This window comes from Gopherus evgoodei, chromosome 4, assembly GCF_007399415.2.
Source record: "Gopherus evgoodei ecotype Sinaloan lineage chromosome 4, rGopEvg1_v1.p, whole genome shotgun sequence".
In the NCBI taxonomy this organism is placed as follows: domain Eukaryota; kingdom Metazoa; phylum Chordata; order Testudines; family Testudinidae; genus Gopherus; species Gopherus evgoodei.
The window spans coordinates 63,809,066-63,826,247 of NC_044325.1; the positions used below are offsets into that span (position 1 = coordinate 63,809,066).

At 47.2% G+C, this 17,182-nt stretch overlaps 1 protein-coding gene across 3 annotated transcripts; it reads right to left on the reverse strand.

Moving 5' to 3' along the window:
* Positions 1–7,101: 7,101 nt before the first annotated feature.
* RHOV (ras homolog family member V) lies at positions 7,102–16,771 on the reverse strand. Of its 3 annotated transcripts, XR_003999997.1 has the most exons (4): positions 16,262–16,771; positions 10,357–10,415; positions 9,418–10,038; positions 7,102–8,239 (listed from the first exon to the last, which is right to left on the reverse strand). XR_003999997.1 is itself a non-coding variant. In XM_030559493.1 (3 exons), exons 1-3 carry the CDS (start codon positions 16,455–16,457, stop codon positions 9,598–9,600), a joined length of 696 nt encoding a protein of 231 aa, XP_030415353.1. In that variant the 5' UTR covers positions 16,458–16,771; the 3' UTR covers positions 8,589–9,597. The 3 variants fall into 3 exon arrangements, 2 of the variants coding, with proteins under 2 accessions (XP_030415353.1, XP_030415354.1); XM_030559493.1 differs by lacking the exon at positions 7,102–8,239 and having other exon boundaries at positions 8,589–10,038; XM_030559494.1 differs by lacking the exon at positions 7,102–8,239 and having other exon boundaries at positions 8,589–10,038; positions 10,357–10,410; positions 16,262–16,389.
* Between the last annotated feature and the right edge of the window lie 411 nt (positions 16,772–17,182).

The following is a 17,182-nucleotide window of genomic DNA, read 5'->3' on the forward strand; positions in this document are numbered from 1 at the left end:
CCTGCAGTACTGCTGGGACATATCTTCACCATCTCATGCAGTTCCTGCAAAGGACCATAGACCCACAATTTTACAGCCACCTGCAGCTTCTGGGTGCAGAGGCACAGAAGGCAACAACTTCCCTGTCACTGTTAACTGCTCTTAGCGGGGACTATTGTGTGCTCTGCAATTTTGTCTTCATTCAAAGACTTCTTCTTCCAAAGGTATAGAGAAATGTTCCCACCAGGCTTTCCAGGGATCACCCTCTTCAGAGAGGAACCCAGTCTCGCTATTCATGAAAACCTGGCTTCCACACACAGGCCCTGCACAGCACTTCAGGGCTGACTTTTCTCCTGGGATGAGAGGGGAATTCAATCTCCAGCTTCATGCTGTCTGGAATTCTCAGGCAATTGGGCCACCGGAATCCAGCCCTGGAAGTCCCACCCTGTCCTAGGGGAATAAAATCTTGGCCTTTCCCCACGCAGTGACCTTGTCTATACTATTCTTATGTCTAAGATTTCACACTATTGCCACCAGCAGTTCAGTGCCTGGAGTGCTATCATGGAGGCCTCCATTTAGACTAAGGTGCCAGTGGCCCCTGTGTTGTATAGACCTGCTTTGAGCAAGATTAGACAATACAGTGCTTAAAATGACAGTGGCTGCTTGGAGTCCTGTCTACACTAGTGCTCTGCCACCAGCGGTGAGTGGACCATTGGGAGTAATGCTGTGAAATCTTTGACAAAAAGAAACAAAATGTCTATATCAGGCTCCTCTATAGCTGTACTTGATGTAAGATGACAAGGGCAAAAGAGAGCAGTTAGACAGTGTGGGTCAAATTCTGCCCTCAGTAGCATATAATCATAGAAGGGTAGGACTGGAAAAGACCTCAGTAGGTCATCTAGTCCAGGCCCCTGCACTCAAGGCAGGACCAAGTAATAATGTAATAGAACCATGTTCAGGAGAGTTGTAACATGGGACAGAAAATAAACCTGCATTTACTACTGTTTGCGGCATTGTTGTAGTCACGTTGGTCCTGAGTGATGAGAGAGACAAAGTGGGTGAGATAATATCTTTTATTGGACCAACCTGACTCTCTTCCCGCAGAGCTTAGAAGAGCACAAACATTTGTCTCTTTCACCAACAGAAGTTGGTCTAATAAAAGACATTAACTCACCCACCTGGGCTTTATATTTTTAGTTCTTTCTACTAGACCTGTCTCTGCTCTCATTTATTCTTGATCTGCAAGGGTGTCATTCCAATGACATCACTCAGTGAAAGCAAGAGCAAAATCAAAGCCACTGAATTCAGAGCATGTCCGAACCAATGGACTATAAATAGGTTATAGCGCAGAGTGCAAATAGTGTACATCTAAGCAGAAGCTGTGTGAGGTGGATTGAACAGAGCTGGGCCCCACATATCCCAGACTGGGCACAGCAGAGACTAATGCTGAAGGAGGAGTTACCCCTTGTCTTCAGTACTGAAGTTTTCAGATAAATGGACAGGTTTGAGGCCCTGCTCTATTGGCTCATCAGAGTCCTGTTTATTCTCAATCCAGCATTGACCTTGGGAGATCCCTCCATCAAAAGGATGATTTCTCACTCTTCCCACTGCAGGCATTGAGTCTGATTCCTTTGGCAGCCACAGGGTTTCTTACAGGATGGCTCATGCTGCTGACACACAGTGGGAGGAGTGCAGCAGACACCTCCTCCCCTTCCCCCCATGGTGAGTAGAGAGCTGGCACAGATGCTGAGCAGCTCCCGAGACCACAGGGTTACCCTCTGTGCCACAAACCTGGAGCGGGTTTCACAAAACCCTGGCCAGCTTCCTGAGAAAACAAGAAAGGGAGATTTATGCTAACCCCTGGGAAGCCGTTTATTTTCATTGTATTTTAATTTTAATAGATTGTCTGCCCTGCCCAGGATTATCTCATGGGAAAGAAAACCCTGGCTCGGTGACTTGTGGTGAAACTTGTTTCTGAGCCAAATTTCCCGCACCTGATGCATTTCTGTATGAGAAGAAACCCATGTATTTCAGAGCACAACACAGCCCTGGGGCAGTGGTGGGGGAAAGGAGGAGAGGGCCCATATCTCACCCTGCCCTTCCAGAACAAGTTAGGCCTGTTTGGACACCGAGCAGAGCAGACGTCCGAAAAGAAAGGGCAACATGTCATCCTGGGAACTGACATCACATGATGTGGCAGCAGAAGGAACCTGTCTAAGGGAGAGGCTGAATCATCTCCCCTTTCTTGTGCAATAGGTCTTCACTAGTACAACACCATATTTATATCGTGGGAACTCTTGTCAAATACAGAGAGCCCAGGGCTGGCCATTAGTGCACATGAGTCAGCAGGTTTCAGAAGTTCCCAGATACAGGATGGGGCAGCAATTTGCTTCTTGCTATGGGGTCAGAGCCATGCTACAGTCTGTATCTTAAGCCATGGCTACACTGGCGCTTTACAGCGCTGCAACTTTCACGCTCAGGGGTGTGAAAAAAACACACCCCTGAGCGCTGCAAGATACAGCGCTGTAAAGCCTCAGTGTAAACAGTGCCGCAGCGCTGGGAGCGCGGCTCCCAGTGCTGCAAGCTACACCCGTAAGGGATGTGGTTTACGTGCAGCGCTGGGAGAGCTCTCTCCCAGCGCTGGCGCTGCGACCACACTCGCACTTCAAAGCGCTGCCGTGGCAGCGCTGCTGCAGCAGCACTTTGAAGTTTCAAGTGTAGCCATATCCTTAAATAAGATATTGCTAATAGCATTCGAGCGCAGGTTGTCTGACCAGGGATTTCATCCTTGTAACTATGTTATAAAACTATACTAGTCACTCTATAATACATAGCCCCATAGTCTATAGCATAGGCTTTGTCTACACTAGCACTTATATCGGTTAGAATGTGGAAAAAACCCACAACCCTGACCAGTGAGTTTCATTGACAAAAGTGCTGGTGTGGACAGTGCTACTTTGGCGGGAGACACTTTCCTCCAGTCATAGCTATACTGCTGCTTGTTGGGGGTGGTTTAATTATGTGGCGGGAAAGTTCTTTACTGTCAGCACAGAGCGGCTACACATGAGAAATTACAGCTGTGCCGCTGTAAGGTCTGTAGTGTAGACATAGCCATGGTGTTTTGACAGAATTATATCATTGTAAAGAGAGGTCAGGAAATAACTAGCCATGTCACGGAAACCACTCCATGAACCCTGTGGGTAACAGCTGCATTTAAGCAAGGTTGTAATGATTAATACAGTTTTGACCCCAGTTGTCTCAGCTGCATTACAAAGTCTGCTGTTACTGGTCCCACCACAACTTTGTAATTCCCTGCTAGCAGTACCAGGGCTAGCCCACTGGGACCCTAAGCAGGAATATTTTTGCCCTCCCCCCAACACACATACTTATAATTAATAGAAGGCCCCCAAGCAATTGCTTAGTTTGCATATGCCTAGCACTGGCTCTGCCAGATAGGTTTCAAACACAATTGTTTTACATAGGTTTAGGTCCTCTTTACACTGTAACAGGGTGTCCAGTTCTGTTGGAGGAGACCCCAAGGCCTTGCCACACCAGGCTATAGGAGGCAGCTGCGCTGAGACAGACAATGCTTAGTAATTTGGGTGGTAATTTCCAGCCAGGGTTCACAGGTGGCTCACAGAAGCCCTGCCAGCTAGGAGCTAATTAGGCACCGCTAAGCCTATTAGGGTGTGTTACTTTGAGAGGAGAGAGACAAAAGGGCCCTTTCTACACTAGGGAAAATTTCCCACCATTGAGAAAGCACAGTTCAGCTCCACCAGAGCTAGTTCTAGTGTACACGAACTGGGGGCTGCTGCCAGGGACTTAAACACCTGCTCTGAGCTGGATTACACAATTTGGTACCATCTGCAAGTGGCAGCCTCTAATACTCCCAACATTGCTCATACCACCAGAGTTGATGAGATGTTAGCACTGGAGGAGGAAAAAAATCTTGAAAAATATGCTGAGTATAGGCAGGGCCACATAGACTGTGCTGAGCAGAATCCACTGTGGGGAAACAGGAGCTACACAATATAGTTTGTACCCTTTTTCTTGAGTCTTCTTCATATAAAAAAGAGATTACGCAGGAGGTCACACTAGAGAATCATGCTGATCCCTTCTGGCCTTAAGCTGCATTAAAAGAATGCAGCTGGAGGACTATGCCCAGCTAGTATCAATCTGGGGTCAGGCTAGAACTTCTGCAATAAAACCCAACCTGGAGAGGGTGATTTGTATTCAAACCTGAGCAACAGTAACTTCTCTCATCATTCCACCCATAGGCTAAGGGTGTTGTAACTGCATCCAAGTTGTTAGAATGATCTAGAGACACAGTTAAACTCTGAGTACAGCTGTAATACAGGAGCTTTAACTGTGCCAGAGCCAAAGGGCTGGGGGGTTGGAATTGAGTCTGTCACTATGAATAGGGCCCTACCAATTTCATAGTCATTGGATTTTTAAAATTGTAAATTTCATGATTTCAGTTATTTAAATCTGAATTTCACAGTGTTGTAAGTGTAGGGGTCTGACCCAAAAAGGAGTTATGGGGGGGGTCACAAGGTTATTATAGGGGGGTTTCAGTACTGCTATTTTTACTTCTGCACTGCTGCTGGCAGCAGCGCTATCTTCAGAGCTGGGCAGCTGGACAGTGGTGGCTGCTGGCCGGGAGCCCTACTCTGAAGGCAGAGTCACCGCCAGCAGCAGCACAGAAGTAAGGGTGGCAATAACATACCATTCCATCCTTACTTCTGTGCTGCTACCTGCCAAGCTGGGCCCTCAGTCAGCAGCTGCCAGTCTCTGCCTGTCCAGCTCTGAAGGCTGCAGTGCAAAAGTAAGCGTGACAAGGTATGGTATTGCCACTCACTTCTGCGCTGCTACTGGCAGGGCCCTGCATTCAGACCTGGCCACTCAGCTCTGAAGGCAGTGCAGAAATAAGGGTGTCAATATCTCAATGCCCTAAAATAGCCTTGTGACCCCCCTGCAACTCCCTTTTGGGTCAGGAGCCCTAATTTGAGAAACGCTGGTCTCCCCTGTGAAATCTGTATAGTATAGGGTAAAAGCACACAAAAGACCAGATTTCATGGTCCGTGACTCATTTTTCATGGCCATGATTTTGGTAGGGCCTTAATTATGAAGCATAGACAGGGTCTGTGTGGGTAAGGCTTCAAGGCACAGAGAATGAGCTTGCTCCGTATAGTTAAGGGGCAGATGGCACTGGTCTCCTGCAAAGTATTGACACAACACTGCATGCAATAAAAAACAACCTTCCCCCTGTTAGTTCAGGATCCTTCATTGTTGACATTTCCTTGAGTTTTAGCACACTTGCTGTGCACATGACAGATGAGGTGCTTTGTAATGAATCTCTCCATGAGCTCATTCACACTTCACTGTTACTTCCAGTCACAGATCTCTCCAGGATCTCTGCATGTCTTAATCATTATTGGAAGATGGGGCAGTCTTGTGGGAAATAGCAAAGCCAAGCGCTGACCCCATAGGTTGCTGTACTGTGTGTTGTGCAAAGGGTGTTTAAACCCCCCCAATCCTCACACATTCTAACTCAAGCAGGTCCAACAAGTGGCAGATTGCCATCAGTGAATGAGCCTGCCTCCCATGCTTGGAAGAAAGGCTCTCAGATTATGACCTTTCAGCAGGAATCCTCTTCTCTCCGATTCAGCTTTTTAGCAGCCTCCATCTTCCAGTTTGTTTCTTCCCCGCTTACTCCCCAACCCTTCTGCTGGATTCTGTCCCTCCCCCACCCTGAGAGTGGTTGTGAGGCCCCAAGGTTTTTATTGGAATGGTTAAAATGACTGTGGTTCTATAAACTAAGATCCTTGGGACAGAGACTACATCCTCCTTTCTGCCTTGGCCATTGCAGACCACTCAGCCAGCATTTAAATACTAACTGAGCTAACAGGAATGAGGCTAGCTTGATGCCAGAGCAACACACTGTTACCATGAGAGGATCTAAGCATGAGATGGGCATTGCCCCCTGTGTTGAGAGTGCTACAAAGGCAGCATTTTTAAGGAGCTGCTGCTGAGTCATGGCTGATGAGACTAGCTTGCCTCTTGTGTGTCACTATCAGCTCTTCTTACCCAGAGGAGCAGTCACCAGGACTGGCCTTTGAGGGAAGAAACTCAGGTGACTGGCAGCTCTTGGGAGTTTCCCCATCCAGAACTAATCTACTGGCAGCTGAGATGAAGTTAAAGAAGTGAATTGGACTGGGACTGAGGAAGGGATAAGTAGCAATGCCAACAAAAATTGGGCTAGGGGACAGAGGGCAGAAAAAGGGTGCAAGAGAGTGTTTCACTCACTCCTGGTCTGGCACCTCCTCCTGGTCATGCTGAGGAGTACTTCAACATCTATTCCCATGGTCACATGGGATCCGCCACCTCTCTCTCAGGATCTACAGCTCCTCTCTCACTACACAAGCTGCTGCAGCCTCCTTGTGACTTAGCCCTGCTGTCAGGTCACCCTATGTGTTTTCCCATTTCAGGGTATATCAGAGTCTTTCCTTCTGCTATCCTACACAATCTTCCCATTCACTGTCTCACGTACCATTACTTCAGCAGCTGGTAGGAGAACCTGGCCCTGTCCTCTACTCCAGGTTCCAGTCCAGGGACCCTCAACCCAGCAGTTCTGGGCTTCACTTTTTCAGCCCTCACTATTCCTTTCCTGGGATGCTTCCTGTTACTCTTGGTTTCCGTAAGAATACCAGCACCAACCCCCCCCCCCCCTTTTTTTTTTTTTTTTTCCTTTTCTCTCTCTCCCCCCCCCCCCCCGAGTGACTACCTTTTCCCACCAGCAGCCCAGCTAGTGCCAGCTTCCTGGCTTTACAGGCCCCACCTATTCCTGCCCGGCTGAATCTGCCTGCTCCCTGGCTCTTCTTCCTCCAGGTGCAGCCTATGGAGTTAACAGGCCTACATGGCCACCTTTACCCCCTTTCTGTGTGGTGTGGACACCCCCTCGCAAGGGCACATAGCTCCATTCTGAGAGTGGCTATCCAGTAGAACAATCCCATTACCCATAGAAGGCCTCAGGCTTCTTGCCACCAGTGAAATTATGAACACAGACTTCAGTCACTCTCAAATAAGACCATTTTATTTGAACAAACATTTGACACACTGAACAGTGGACGAAAGCAGCTCTGAGTGCAGCTTCTTTCCTGGGACAAAACAACCCCATTGTCCGTTCAGAGCTACTGAAGGGGAATGCCTGCTCTCTCCACAGCACTCACTCTGCACTGGGGAACCAGGGAAGCCCAACACTCCCAATGAGCTTCTGCAGGTGCTTTCACCCCTCCTCAGGCTCAGGGGGTATTCTCTTTATCAGCCCTGTCTCAGGGTTTGTTCTTACATTATGGAAATGCACAAAGACCCAACCTGCAAACAGAATTAGTTACACAGAAGAGCTGTCCTACACAGCTAGGAAAGAAATGCAGTGATACATCTATGACTGAAAGTGATATTCAGCTGACAGTGCCCTGCATAGTTGTATAATGGCAAAATAACTCTCTTCAATTCTAATTACTGGTCTGCGTTCTCCACAGTTTGGCCCTGCATGACTGGATCCAGCTGAACTCAGTGACATTTCAGAAGGGCCACACCCAGTTTGCACAAAAGGGAACAACTGGAGCCATGAACAGCTTTAATACAGGGATGCAGCTAGTGGAGACTAGAAGTCTCTACATGCAATGCTCCATCTTGAGCCAAGTGACCTGGCTGTACTGCATGCTTGGGCTTCTACTCTTAGTGGACTGCACCTCTGTGTTAAAGATGAAGGTGGCTGTCATCTGAGTGGCATTGGGACAATGGGTCACATTCTGGCCACCCGTGTGAAATGCTATGGTTTTTATAGTCACACTAGGCAAGGGGTGTGTGTCCATGTGTAAAAACAACCCCCAAATATATCCCCTGGTCTGACATTATTTCAGAGAGAATGTCCAAAAGGATGATTGACTGCCAGGTGCAGAGCAACCCCTGACTCTCCAGAGCATTGCATGAAAGGCCTGTGATTTTCTCTACCCTGTAAACTACCCTGAAATGTCTCTGTGGAAATTTTTTTAGAAATGGAGATAAGCTGAGTAATAAGGGGTGAGTAATCACACTGGGAAACTGACCCCGGTCTCAGGGTCATAGGGAACAGACTCACAGACAAAGTGGGCTTCTTCGCTGGGCGAGCATGGAGCAGACAGAGTGTGTGTCTTCCTATGGCAGGATCTTTAAGGGTTTCCTTTGCTTCAGGCCTCAGTGGATCAAGCTGTAACTCCTGAGAACAGAAAGGAGAGCCCTGGGCCCTCAATTATCAATTTGCAGACTCAAGGTTTGAACAATACAAGGGGAACTCAATTCTCTCCTGTTCTGCCGTACAGCACCAAAACTGATAGTTTTATTTGAACAAGAGGAACTGTCCATCCTGTCCCCCCACTACTTTCTCCTGAATTTTGAAACCGAGGGACAAAAACATTTTAGAAAGCAAGCTCACTTGAGTTTTCATCGTGAGCCAAATCCTACAAGCATGATAGTGGAATAACTTTTCTTCCTTCCCCTTCCTTTCCCCTTCCCCTCTTTCCTCTCTTCCCTTCTCTTTACCCTTTCCTTCCTTTCTCTCCTTCCCTTCTCTCCTTCCTTCTTGGCTTCACTCCATATCTCTCTCTTCCTTCCATTACATGCTTTTCCTTCTCTCCCTCAACACCACTGCACTTCCCTGTTGCATTATAAACCCCTCACTATCACAACGTTGTCTTTGTGCCTGATGTCCAGAGATGCTGAGGCCCAGCAGTCCCACTCCTTACCACCTCTGAACATCAGGCACAAAGGTGTCTCAAGGTAGGCACCTAAAAGGAGTGATCACTTCTGAGCATATGGCTGTAGCACAGTAACCCTCTGTACCATGGAGCCCTCTTCAGGGAATGTTTTGTTTCAAGGATGACTGCCGCTTGTAGTGTGATTTCCCTCATACAGCCACTGGTCTCTTTCCAGGGTAGGCCTTATGGGTAAGCCCTTTCCCACATGGTAAGGTATCTTTACAAATCCAAGAGCACAGCTCTATCACATCTTGATGACATCGTTCCCCTCTCTCCCATTTTAGCGATCAGAACTAGAGGGGAAGCATCTAAGTCCTACTTTTTTAAACTGACCAGCCCCTATCAACAACATGGTAGTCTCCTTTAAACATCCCCTCCCTCTTCTCAACCAAGACTTTAGAACAGACAAAATAAAGCCAGCTCTCCAGAATCCATCTTAAGGTTTACACCAGAGTTGGATTATGCTAGGACAGCATTTTGGAAGTTTTAGTTGGGTTTCAGAAATGAAACTGGTCATATCGGGCATAGTGAACCTGCTTGTTCTTTAGGACCAAGTCTGGGTGTATTAAAGGCTCCCATTGTGCTGGGACACCACAGGCATGTCTACCAGATGCTTAAAGCTAGAGGACCATTTGGTAACCTGGTGCAATTGAAGTCCATTTCATGTCTCCCAGGCCTGTGACCATAACCCAGCAAGTGCCAGGACTCCAAGCCTCAACAGCTCACAGCACCCTCCTCACTGAAGCCATAGGTGCAGTCACATGGCTTTCCAAGAAGGCGTGGGATCAGCACTGGCATGAGATGGTTTTCCAAACCAGCTTCAGACAAAGCAGAAGAACTTCTTCCAACGGCACTTGGAGAGGGTTTTGATCCCTTTGGCTGTCATCTTCTTTTCCTGCCGGGCTTTGTGCTCCACTGCACTGACAATGGCTGTGTCAAAGACTTCTTTCAGGTTCTTTTGGGTCAGTGCTGAGCACTCCATGTAAGTCTGTGCCCGGATTTTCTCTGCCAGACCTTCAGCCTGAAGCTTGGGCACAGGCCTCCCATGGTAGCGGTCCAGGTTGATGAGGACATTGACATCATCCCGCAGGTCAGCCTGCGTCCCCACCAGGAGCACTGGCGCCTGGGGGTTGTGAGTCCGTATCTCAGGGATCCATTTCTCAGTAATGTTTTGGAAGGAGCTGGGGTTCACCACACTGAAGCAGACAAGGAAGACATCAGTGTCAGTGTAACAAAGTGATCGGAGGCAATCAAAGTCCTCCTGCAGGAGAAAAATGAGAGAGAAGATCATTGAACTGAACTCCAACAGTGTGATACTGGTGTGACTCCTTCACACGATGAATACGCTAGCAGCATCTCAGAGTCAGGGCACCATGTCCTCTTCCTTCCACTTCCACATCCCTGAAACTCAGCCCTCCAGAATGACAAGAGTCCTTGTCACATTCTGTTTCATTAGTGTCATTACTGTGTGTCCCTCTTTCCCAGCTGTACGCTGTCCTCCCCACAAACCCTGCTAATAGCACCTGTTCCACAGACTAGTTAGAACCAAAACTCCTGGTTCTCTTTTGACTGGTCTCACCTGTCCAGCTGTGTCCCAGAGCTGGATCCGAACCGGGGCTCCATCTACCAGAACCTGCACTGCAACACAGAGAGAGAAAGGATGAGTACAGACTTGCTGCCTTTGAGGCAGACAGATGCGCACACACACGCACGTTTCTCTCTCCAACCCTGTTTTGTGTCCCTGGGGAGCTCTTTGAATTAATGCCCTGACTCAGTGTTAAAGTGACTCTCAGTTTTATTGCATGTGTCCACCCTGTCTGGCTATCTACCCAGCCAGCTCTCACTAAAACACCCAAAGCCCTGCCCTAGTAAGCACTTCAGGAAACCTGCACCAGCTTTCCTGGGGATAGTCTCTTTGGTTGCTCCAACACCTTGAGGGAATCTTTCCAGGGCATTACTACACAAAGGCCTTTGGTTGGGCTGGCTTTTTAGTCAAAGAGTGCCCTAGCAATAATTTGACAATCTGCTCCCACATCCCCAAAAGATCAGTTAGGGATACATAGCATCTTGAACTTCAGGGACTAACTCCTAGTTTTTTGCACTCTGTGGCTACATGGGGTATGTCTATAGTGCAATTAAACACCCATGGGTGGCCGGTACCAGCTGACTCGGAGCTTGGGCTGTGGGCTTGTTCAATTGTGGTGTAGACTTTCGGGCTCATGCTTCAGTCCAAGCTCTTGGACTCTCCCACCCCACAGAGTCCTAGAGACTGGGCTCCAGCCTGAGCCTGAACATCTACACTGCAATTAAACAGCCCCGCAGCCTGAATCCTGTGAGCCTGAGTTGGCTAGTGTAGACATATCCTCAGATCACCCTCCCTGGGACTGGCCCGGACTCCACCTCCTCATCCAGGGCAGGGATTTGGCATTTCAAGAAAAACTTTCTCAGAGATGCTCTCTTAGTATTGCTCCAGCAGTGGAAAGCCAAGAACTTAAAACACTATTTTAAGGCAAAGGTGCTTAAAGGAAAAGGAATGTGATTTAGTTCCTCTGGAAGCCCTTTCAGGGCCTATCTGCACTCTGAGGCCTTGCTGCCACTAGCAAACTCCAATGGGCTCGAGTGTTTTTACCACTGTGTTGCCTACACTACAGTTGCCACCATTTCTACCACCAGTGGTGAATTATATATGCAATTTTTGCACCCACATTATTCCATAATTGCAGGAAGCCTTAACACGGTGTCTTCAGCCCCAGCTGTCTCAGAGTCAGGCCCTGTTTCCTGCCCACAGAAATTCAGAGCGAAGTTGTTAGACCTCTGAGCATTTCAGACTCCACAAAGAATGGCTGGAGGAAAGGGTAGGGGCTGTGAATTGCATTAAAGTCTTGATAGAATGTGAAAATAGCACAGGTCTGCTGAAGGGAGGGAGACATCCTGTGCTATGGTGACAATGGTGAGCACTTTACAACAACTAGAAGTATTTTTGAGGTGTCATTGGCTCTGGTGTGATGGGGAGAGGAGGGTTTTTTTTATTTTGAAGAAGCAAACTGAATCTTGTCTTATACTTCAAGTTATTAGCTGGTGAGTGAAGTGGCAGAAACAACTGACCTCAGTGTCAATGGGGTCATAAAAGCCCTTGGGGTGAAGAATCATTCTGTTTACTGACATAAAACTGAAAGAGAGAGAGAGAGAGAGAGAGAGAGAGAGAGAGAGGATGAACTGAAATTAAGACACCCACACACAAAGAAGGAGGGAGAGAGGCACACAGAATGCACTGCCTCTCCTGCCAGCATATGTGAAAGCCATTGCTTCCTTGTGGCTGGAAAACAGTTGAGCCGTGTTGTTACTATATCTTAGCCCCAGGGGAGGAAGAGTAACCTGTTCCAGATCAAAAGAACTGCTGGGAATCTGAGCCCCGGTCTATGCTTAAAATTTAGATCAACTTAGCTACATAGGTGCCGACTCTGTGGGTGCTCCGGGACTGGATCCAAATTAGATCCAGTTCGGATCCAAATCCAGTTCCAAACCTACACTTGCCCAAAGCCTGGGGGGGATCTGGGTTTCCCTTTCAGGCCCATTATAAAGATGGCCCTAAACTGTGCAGTTTGGATCCAGAGAGGAATTTCCTTAAAGTTCAAGGGTGTTCTGAGGATGGATTCTGGTTCAGGCGAATCTGTACTCAAATGGGAAGGGCAGGAATTCCTCCACTTTTGCTATTTCCTATAACTGGCTGGATCTTCCAGGTAGGCAGAACAGGTGACTACTGAAGTTAACAGCAATATAGTGAAGGCCTGGTTTTCAAAGGTGACAAGCACCTGCCGTTCCCTTTGACTTCAATGAGAGCTGTGGATGCTCAGGCCAACAGTAACTGTTCAGCGTGGGACTGATTGTGGCTGAGGACAGCCATGTCCAAATTGCAGAGGGCAGCAAGATCCCTTGACCAATGCTGCCTCCTCCTTTCTGGATCATTCCCTAGCGATGGGCCCCTTCGGAAGATGCTGATACAGGAAAACAATAACACATAATCATTTTTAATGATGGTAATCCCCTGTCCTTCTCCCCGACACTGAATATGATAGTGTTGTGGGAGCAGAATAAGAACAGACAATTATCCGGGTGGTACTTCCTCCGAGACCCAAGGGAATGATGGCTCCTCAGACCCTTTTCTAAAATTCCCCTGCACCTGGAACAGCAGAATGTTGTTTGGCTCTTTCCAGTAGCTCTCTGGGGAAAGCTAATGGGGCTCAGCAGTTCTCCCATACCTCTTCATAATGATGACTGAACTAGAGGGACATCTGAACAAAAAAACAACTCTGGGCTGAGCACCCCGCAGCCTTGGCGGTATGTGAAACCCAGATCTGGATCCCAACTGAGCCCATCTTTAGTTTTGAGCTGACCTGCAAAGAAATCACAATTGTTCTGGTACCCTTTTGTGTTTCTTTACAATGGATAAAGGAAACCTGAAATGTTTTTTAAAGGTTTTGTTTCTGCTTGTTCTCTATGATAGAAGTTAGAGTTCTTGAAGCTCAGCTGTTGAGAGGGGAATGGATTTTTAGTCAGACTCCTTAAACTCTTCATTTTTGGTTAATAATTATTCACTGCCAATGCCAATGAGCATTTTGGACAGAGGACATCATACTTAAGAAGTCAATGTCCCTTCCCCCATCAGTTAAGGATCTGGAGAGCTTACAGTACACATTTCTGGTATTTCTAAAGGTGAAAACAAGCAGAATTTTTTTTAACCCTTTCAGCTCATATTTAGCCATTATAAAGTAGCAAAAAAGGCACACACCCAATTTAAAAAAAGAAATCTTTTGCAAGTTACCGTTAAACATGTCTGAGCCATTCTCCACTAAGGCTTGCACTACTGATGAAAAAGCAAGCAATAAAGACAAGGAGGTAAGATTTTCTGAAGTGCCTAAGGTTATGTCTACATGACGGAGACTATACTGGCATAGCCCCATAATGTAGACACAGCCTACAATGGAAGAGGGTTTTACACTGATGTAGCAACATCACCTCCCTAAACAATGGCAGCTTTATCCAAGGAGGCAATTTTCTGTCTACATTGGGGGTTGGCTTGGCATAGCTACATCAGTCGGGGGTGTGGATTTTACACGCCCTCACCAATGTAGCTATGTTGACCTACCTTTGAATGTACACCTGGCCAAAGTGACTGAGGGGCCCCAATATCAAAAGTGAACTAGTTATTCAGGAGCCTAAGCCTTATTCAGAGTCACTGGGAGTTAGGATCCTTAATGCCATAGTCTCTTTTGAAAATGGGATTTAGGCACTTTTGAAAATGTTACCCAAGACCTATGAGAAAAGGAAGGACATTTTCTTAGCCCTGTAGACAGGCTGAGCTTGTAGCTGGAGAGCTGAATGTGTGAAGCTACAGCATTAGTAAAGTGACAACTCAAAGTCCAGGAGAAGGCAAGAGTTAGTGGGGTGTTAACATATCACCAGAACGTCATTTACTCTCCTGTCCCTCCAGGAGCTATCTCCAGACAGCTATTAGCAGAGCTATCTCCAGACAGCAAACACCCATATCTTTTAATATGCAAAGCAAACCTTTAGCAGACAGTGTTTACTTATGTGCTCTTTAATTATGTTAATTATTCATTTTTTTCATTGGGGGATAAACCCCAGGTTCCAGTCTCCTTTCCCCAGAACCAGGGCAAGAAATCAGAGGAGATTGATTTCCACACAGCTGTCTCTTGCCCTGTATCTCTGCCCTAACCGGCTACACAACCAGAGCAATAAAATTCAAAGCTTTACACAAAGATGGATGTCTCCCTCTCCCTGTATCTGTCATCACAAAAGGGACAGAACCACGCCATGAATTTCCAAGCATTTCCACAGAGCTGTCTTTCCCCCAGTATTTTAATCTTAAATAGGTACATAACCAGGGCAATAAAACCCTTAGGAACCCATACGGTCACCTCTCTCCCTGCATCCCAATCCTAACCAGTGACACTCGCACAGCAAGAACACCAGTGAAGGTACATCTACACCAGTACACACAGTGGGGATACACAGAGGTCTTCCAGGGGTACATCAGCTCATCTACACCTTTGCCTAGTTTTACATCAGGCTACATAAAAAGCACTAGCGAAGTCAGTATATACTAAGATTTCATAGACAATGACTTGTTTATACTGCTCTATATGGTAAAATGAGAAAGTGAGCAATTTTTCAGTAACTGTGTGCTGTGACACTTTTGTATTTTTATGTCTGATTTTGTAAGTAAGTAGTTTATAAGTGAGGTGAAACTCGGGGTATGCCAGACAAATCAGACTCCTGAAAGGGGTATAGTAGTAGTCTGGAAAGGTTGAGAGCCACTGATCTACACAGCAAGCCTCAGAGCTCAGGTCTACAGACTCAGGTTTGCAGGTTTCATGCTGCCATGCTAAAAACAGTTGTGTAGACATTTGGGCTGGAAAGATTCTGAATTCCACCCCCACTCTGTAGGCTTCAGAACCCGTGTTGCAACATCTACACAGCTGGGGCAGCTGATTTTAACACAGTAATAAGCCTGAGTCTGTAGACTCCGGCACTGAGACTCTCTGCTGTGAGCTGCTTAGTCATACCCTGAGAGTGCTATCCCTTTCCCTCAATCTCTATCTTGACCAGGGTTACAATTTTTGGGGCAGAGTCTTGTCTAATTATATGTCCATGAAGCCCTCAGATACTGCAGTGATGGGAGGCAGTATAAAACCTTTCCATAGAAAGATCAAGGAAGAAATTCTGACCCTATTGAAGTCAATGGGAGTTTTGCCACTGATGTCAGAGAATTCAGGATTTAACCCAGAGTTTAGCACAGTTATGGGTAATACGTAATATGTTTATCAATAATAACCCCCATGAGAGTTTCATACAGCTCTCTCCCCTCCTCCTTTTTCCTGAGGAGAGATGCAGGCAAGGCAATGAACTCCTAGCTAAGTCTCTCTGCAATGTTTCAGGCCTGAAGGAACAGACTCAAGCAGAAAAAAACTTCTTTTCTACAGTTTTGCACAGGCTCTACCCAAGAAGGAGAGTTGCCTCCCTCATTGTGTGTGAGAGGCAAAACCGGTTTCCCTTTACAGCCTCCTGTGCAAAGCTTACGCTCAAGCCTTGTCTACACATGGGGAGCTTTAAAAAAAAAAGTCCAGTCGGTTCAGCTCCTGCAATGGTTAACTGTGGGAACTGATGGCTGCTGCTGAGGTTTTAAGCACTATGTTGACTCCATTGGCTTCCAACAGGGATAGATGACATGGTGCTTAAAATGTTGATTGTAGCTGGTAGCCCCTCTATACTAGGACTCCCACCATTGCTACCTCTGGAGCAGTGGAATTGCATGCTTTGGAAAGATGTGTCTGAAAAATCCTAGTGTCGACAAGGACATTGTGACAGTGGAAAAAAAGGAAGAACGTCAACCCCAGAAGGCAATAGCATGCTGCTGTCAGGCAGGATTCCCCAGTAGGCACTTAACTCCCATTCCCCCTTACCTGAGAAGGTGTCCAGGGCAGTGGGCTGGTACTCATCAGGATATCCATTTGTTGTGTAGCTAATGATCAGGCTGGTCTTGCCCACAGCCCCGTCACCTACCAAGACACATTTGATGCCCAGCTGTGGGCCACTGCCTCTCGGGGTGCTGTTTCTTCGCAGGGCGGGTGAATAATCCAGCAGCTCCTGGGGGGGCATGCCTTGAACAGGAAAAAGGGGAGCAGCTCTGCTCCCCCTTCTAAAAAAGTCTGGTGGATGGGAGTGGGGGAAGCTGCAAATCTCTGTTTAAAACAAAAACAAAACCAGCAAAAAACTAAAAAAAAGCCCTCGGCAGCAGTCCCAGGAAAGTGTCAGTGGGTAAAGCAAGGCAGAAAATGAGTGTGGCTCAGCCACGATAGCCCACACACGGTGGCAGCTCCTTTGCCTCTGGAACTACATCTCTTGGAGTGTCTTGGAGCTGGCAGGGCAGCAGCTGCAGTGAGCTTTGTGCACTAGGCTGTGGGTCCCACCTTCTCTCTGTCTCTCCAAGCTACTATTGCTTAACTTAGTTCTACACCTGTAGTGGTTTAAAAAAAGCCTGCTTTGCATAGTCCAACCTCCTGTCTTTGTAACCTGACTCTGCTTCATGGGCATCAGCAAACTCAATCCACCAGCCTCCTTGCTTGCCCTCGAGATTTTCTTCTCTCTTGCTTACAGTTTCAGTGACTTTAGTGTTGGTGAAAGGTGGTGGCCTGACAGCCCTGCAGGGTGAAGTCCTCTATGCTCAGAACAGGTACAGCAGAAGCAGTGGCAATGCAAGTTTTCCTTATTGCCTTCCCAAGGTGCCTTTACCCTGTTCTGAAGGGGAATGAGAGGGGATTTCAGTCTTCAGCCCCAGAATCTTTCCTTCTGCTCAAGCAAGGATGCCTATTAGTACAAAATGC

What these genes read in the sequence shown, in the direction of transcription:
- RHOV (XM_030559493.1), bottom strand. Translation starts at nt 16,457, where the DNA reads ATGCCCCCCCAGGAGCTGCTGGATTATTCACCCGCCCTGCGAAGAAAC. An exon ending in TGCCCTGGACACCTTCTCAG is followed by an intron (nt 10,416 to 16,261) that starts GTAAGGGGGAAT and finishes TCTGTGTTGCAG; the next exon opens with TGCAGGTTCTGGTAGATGGA. An exon ending in TCTGGGACACAGCTGGACAG is followed by an intron (nt 10,039 to 10,356) that starts GTGAGACCAGTC and finishes TTTCTCCTGCAG; the next exon opens with GAGGACTTTGATTGCCTCCG.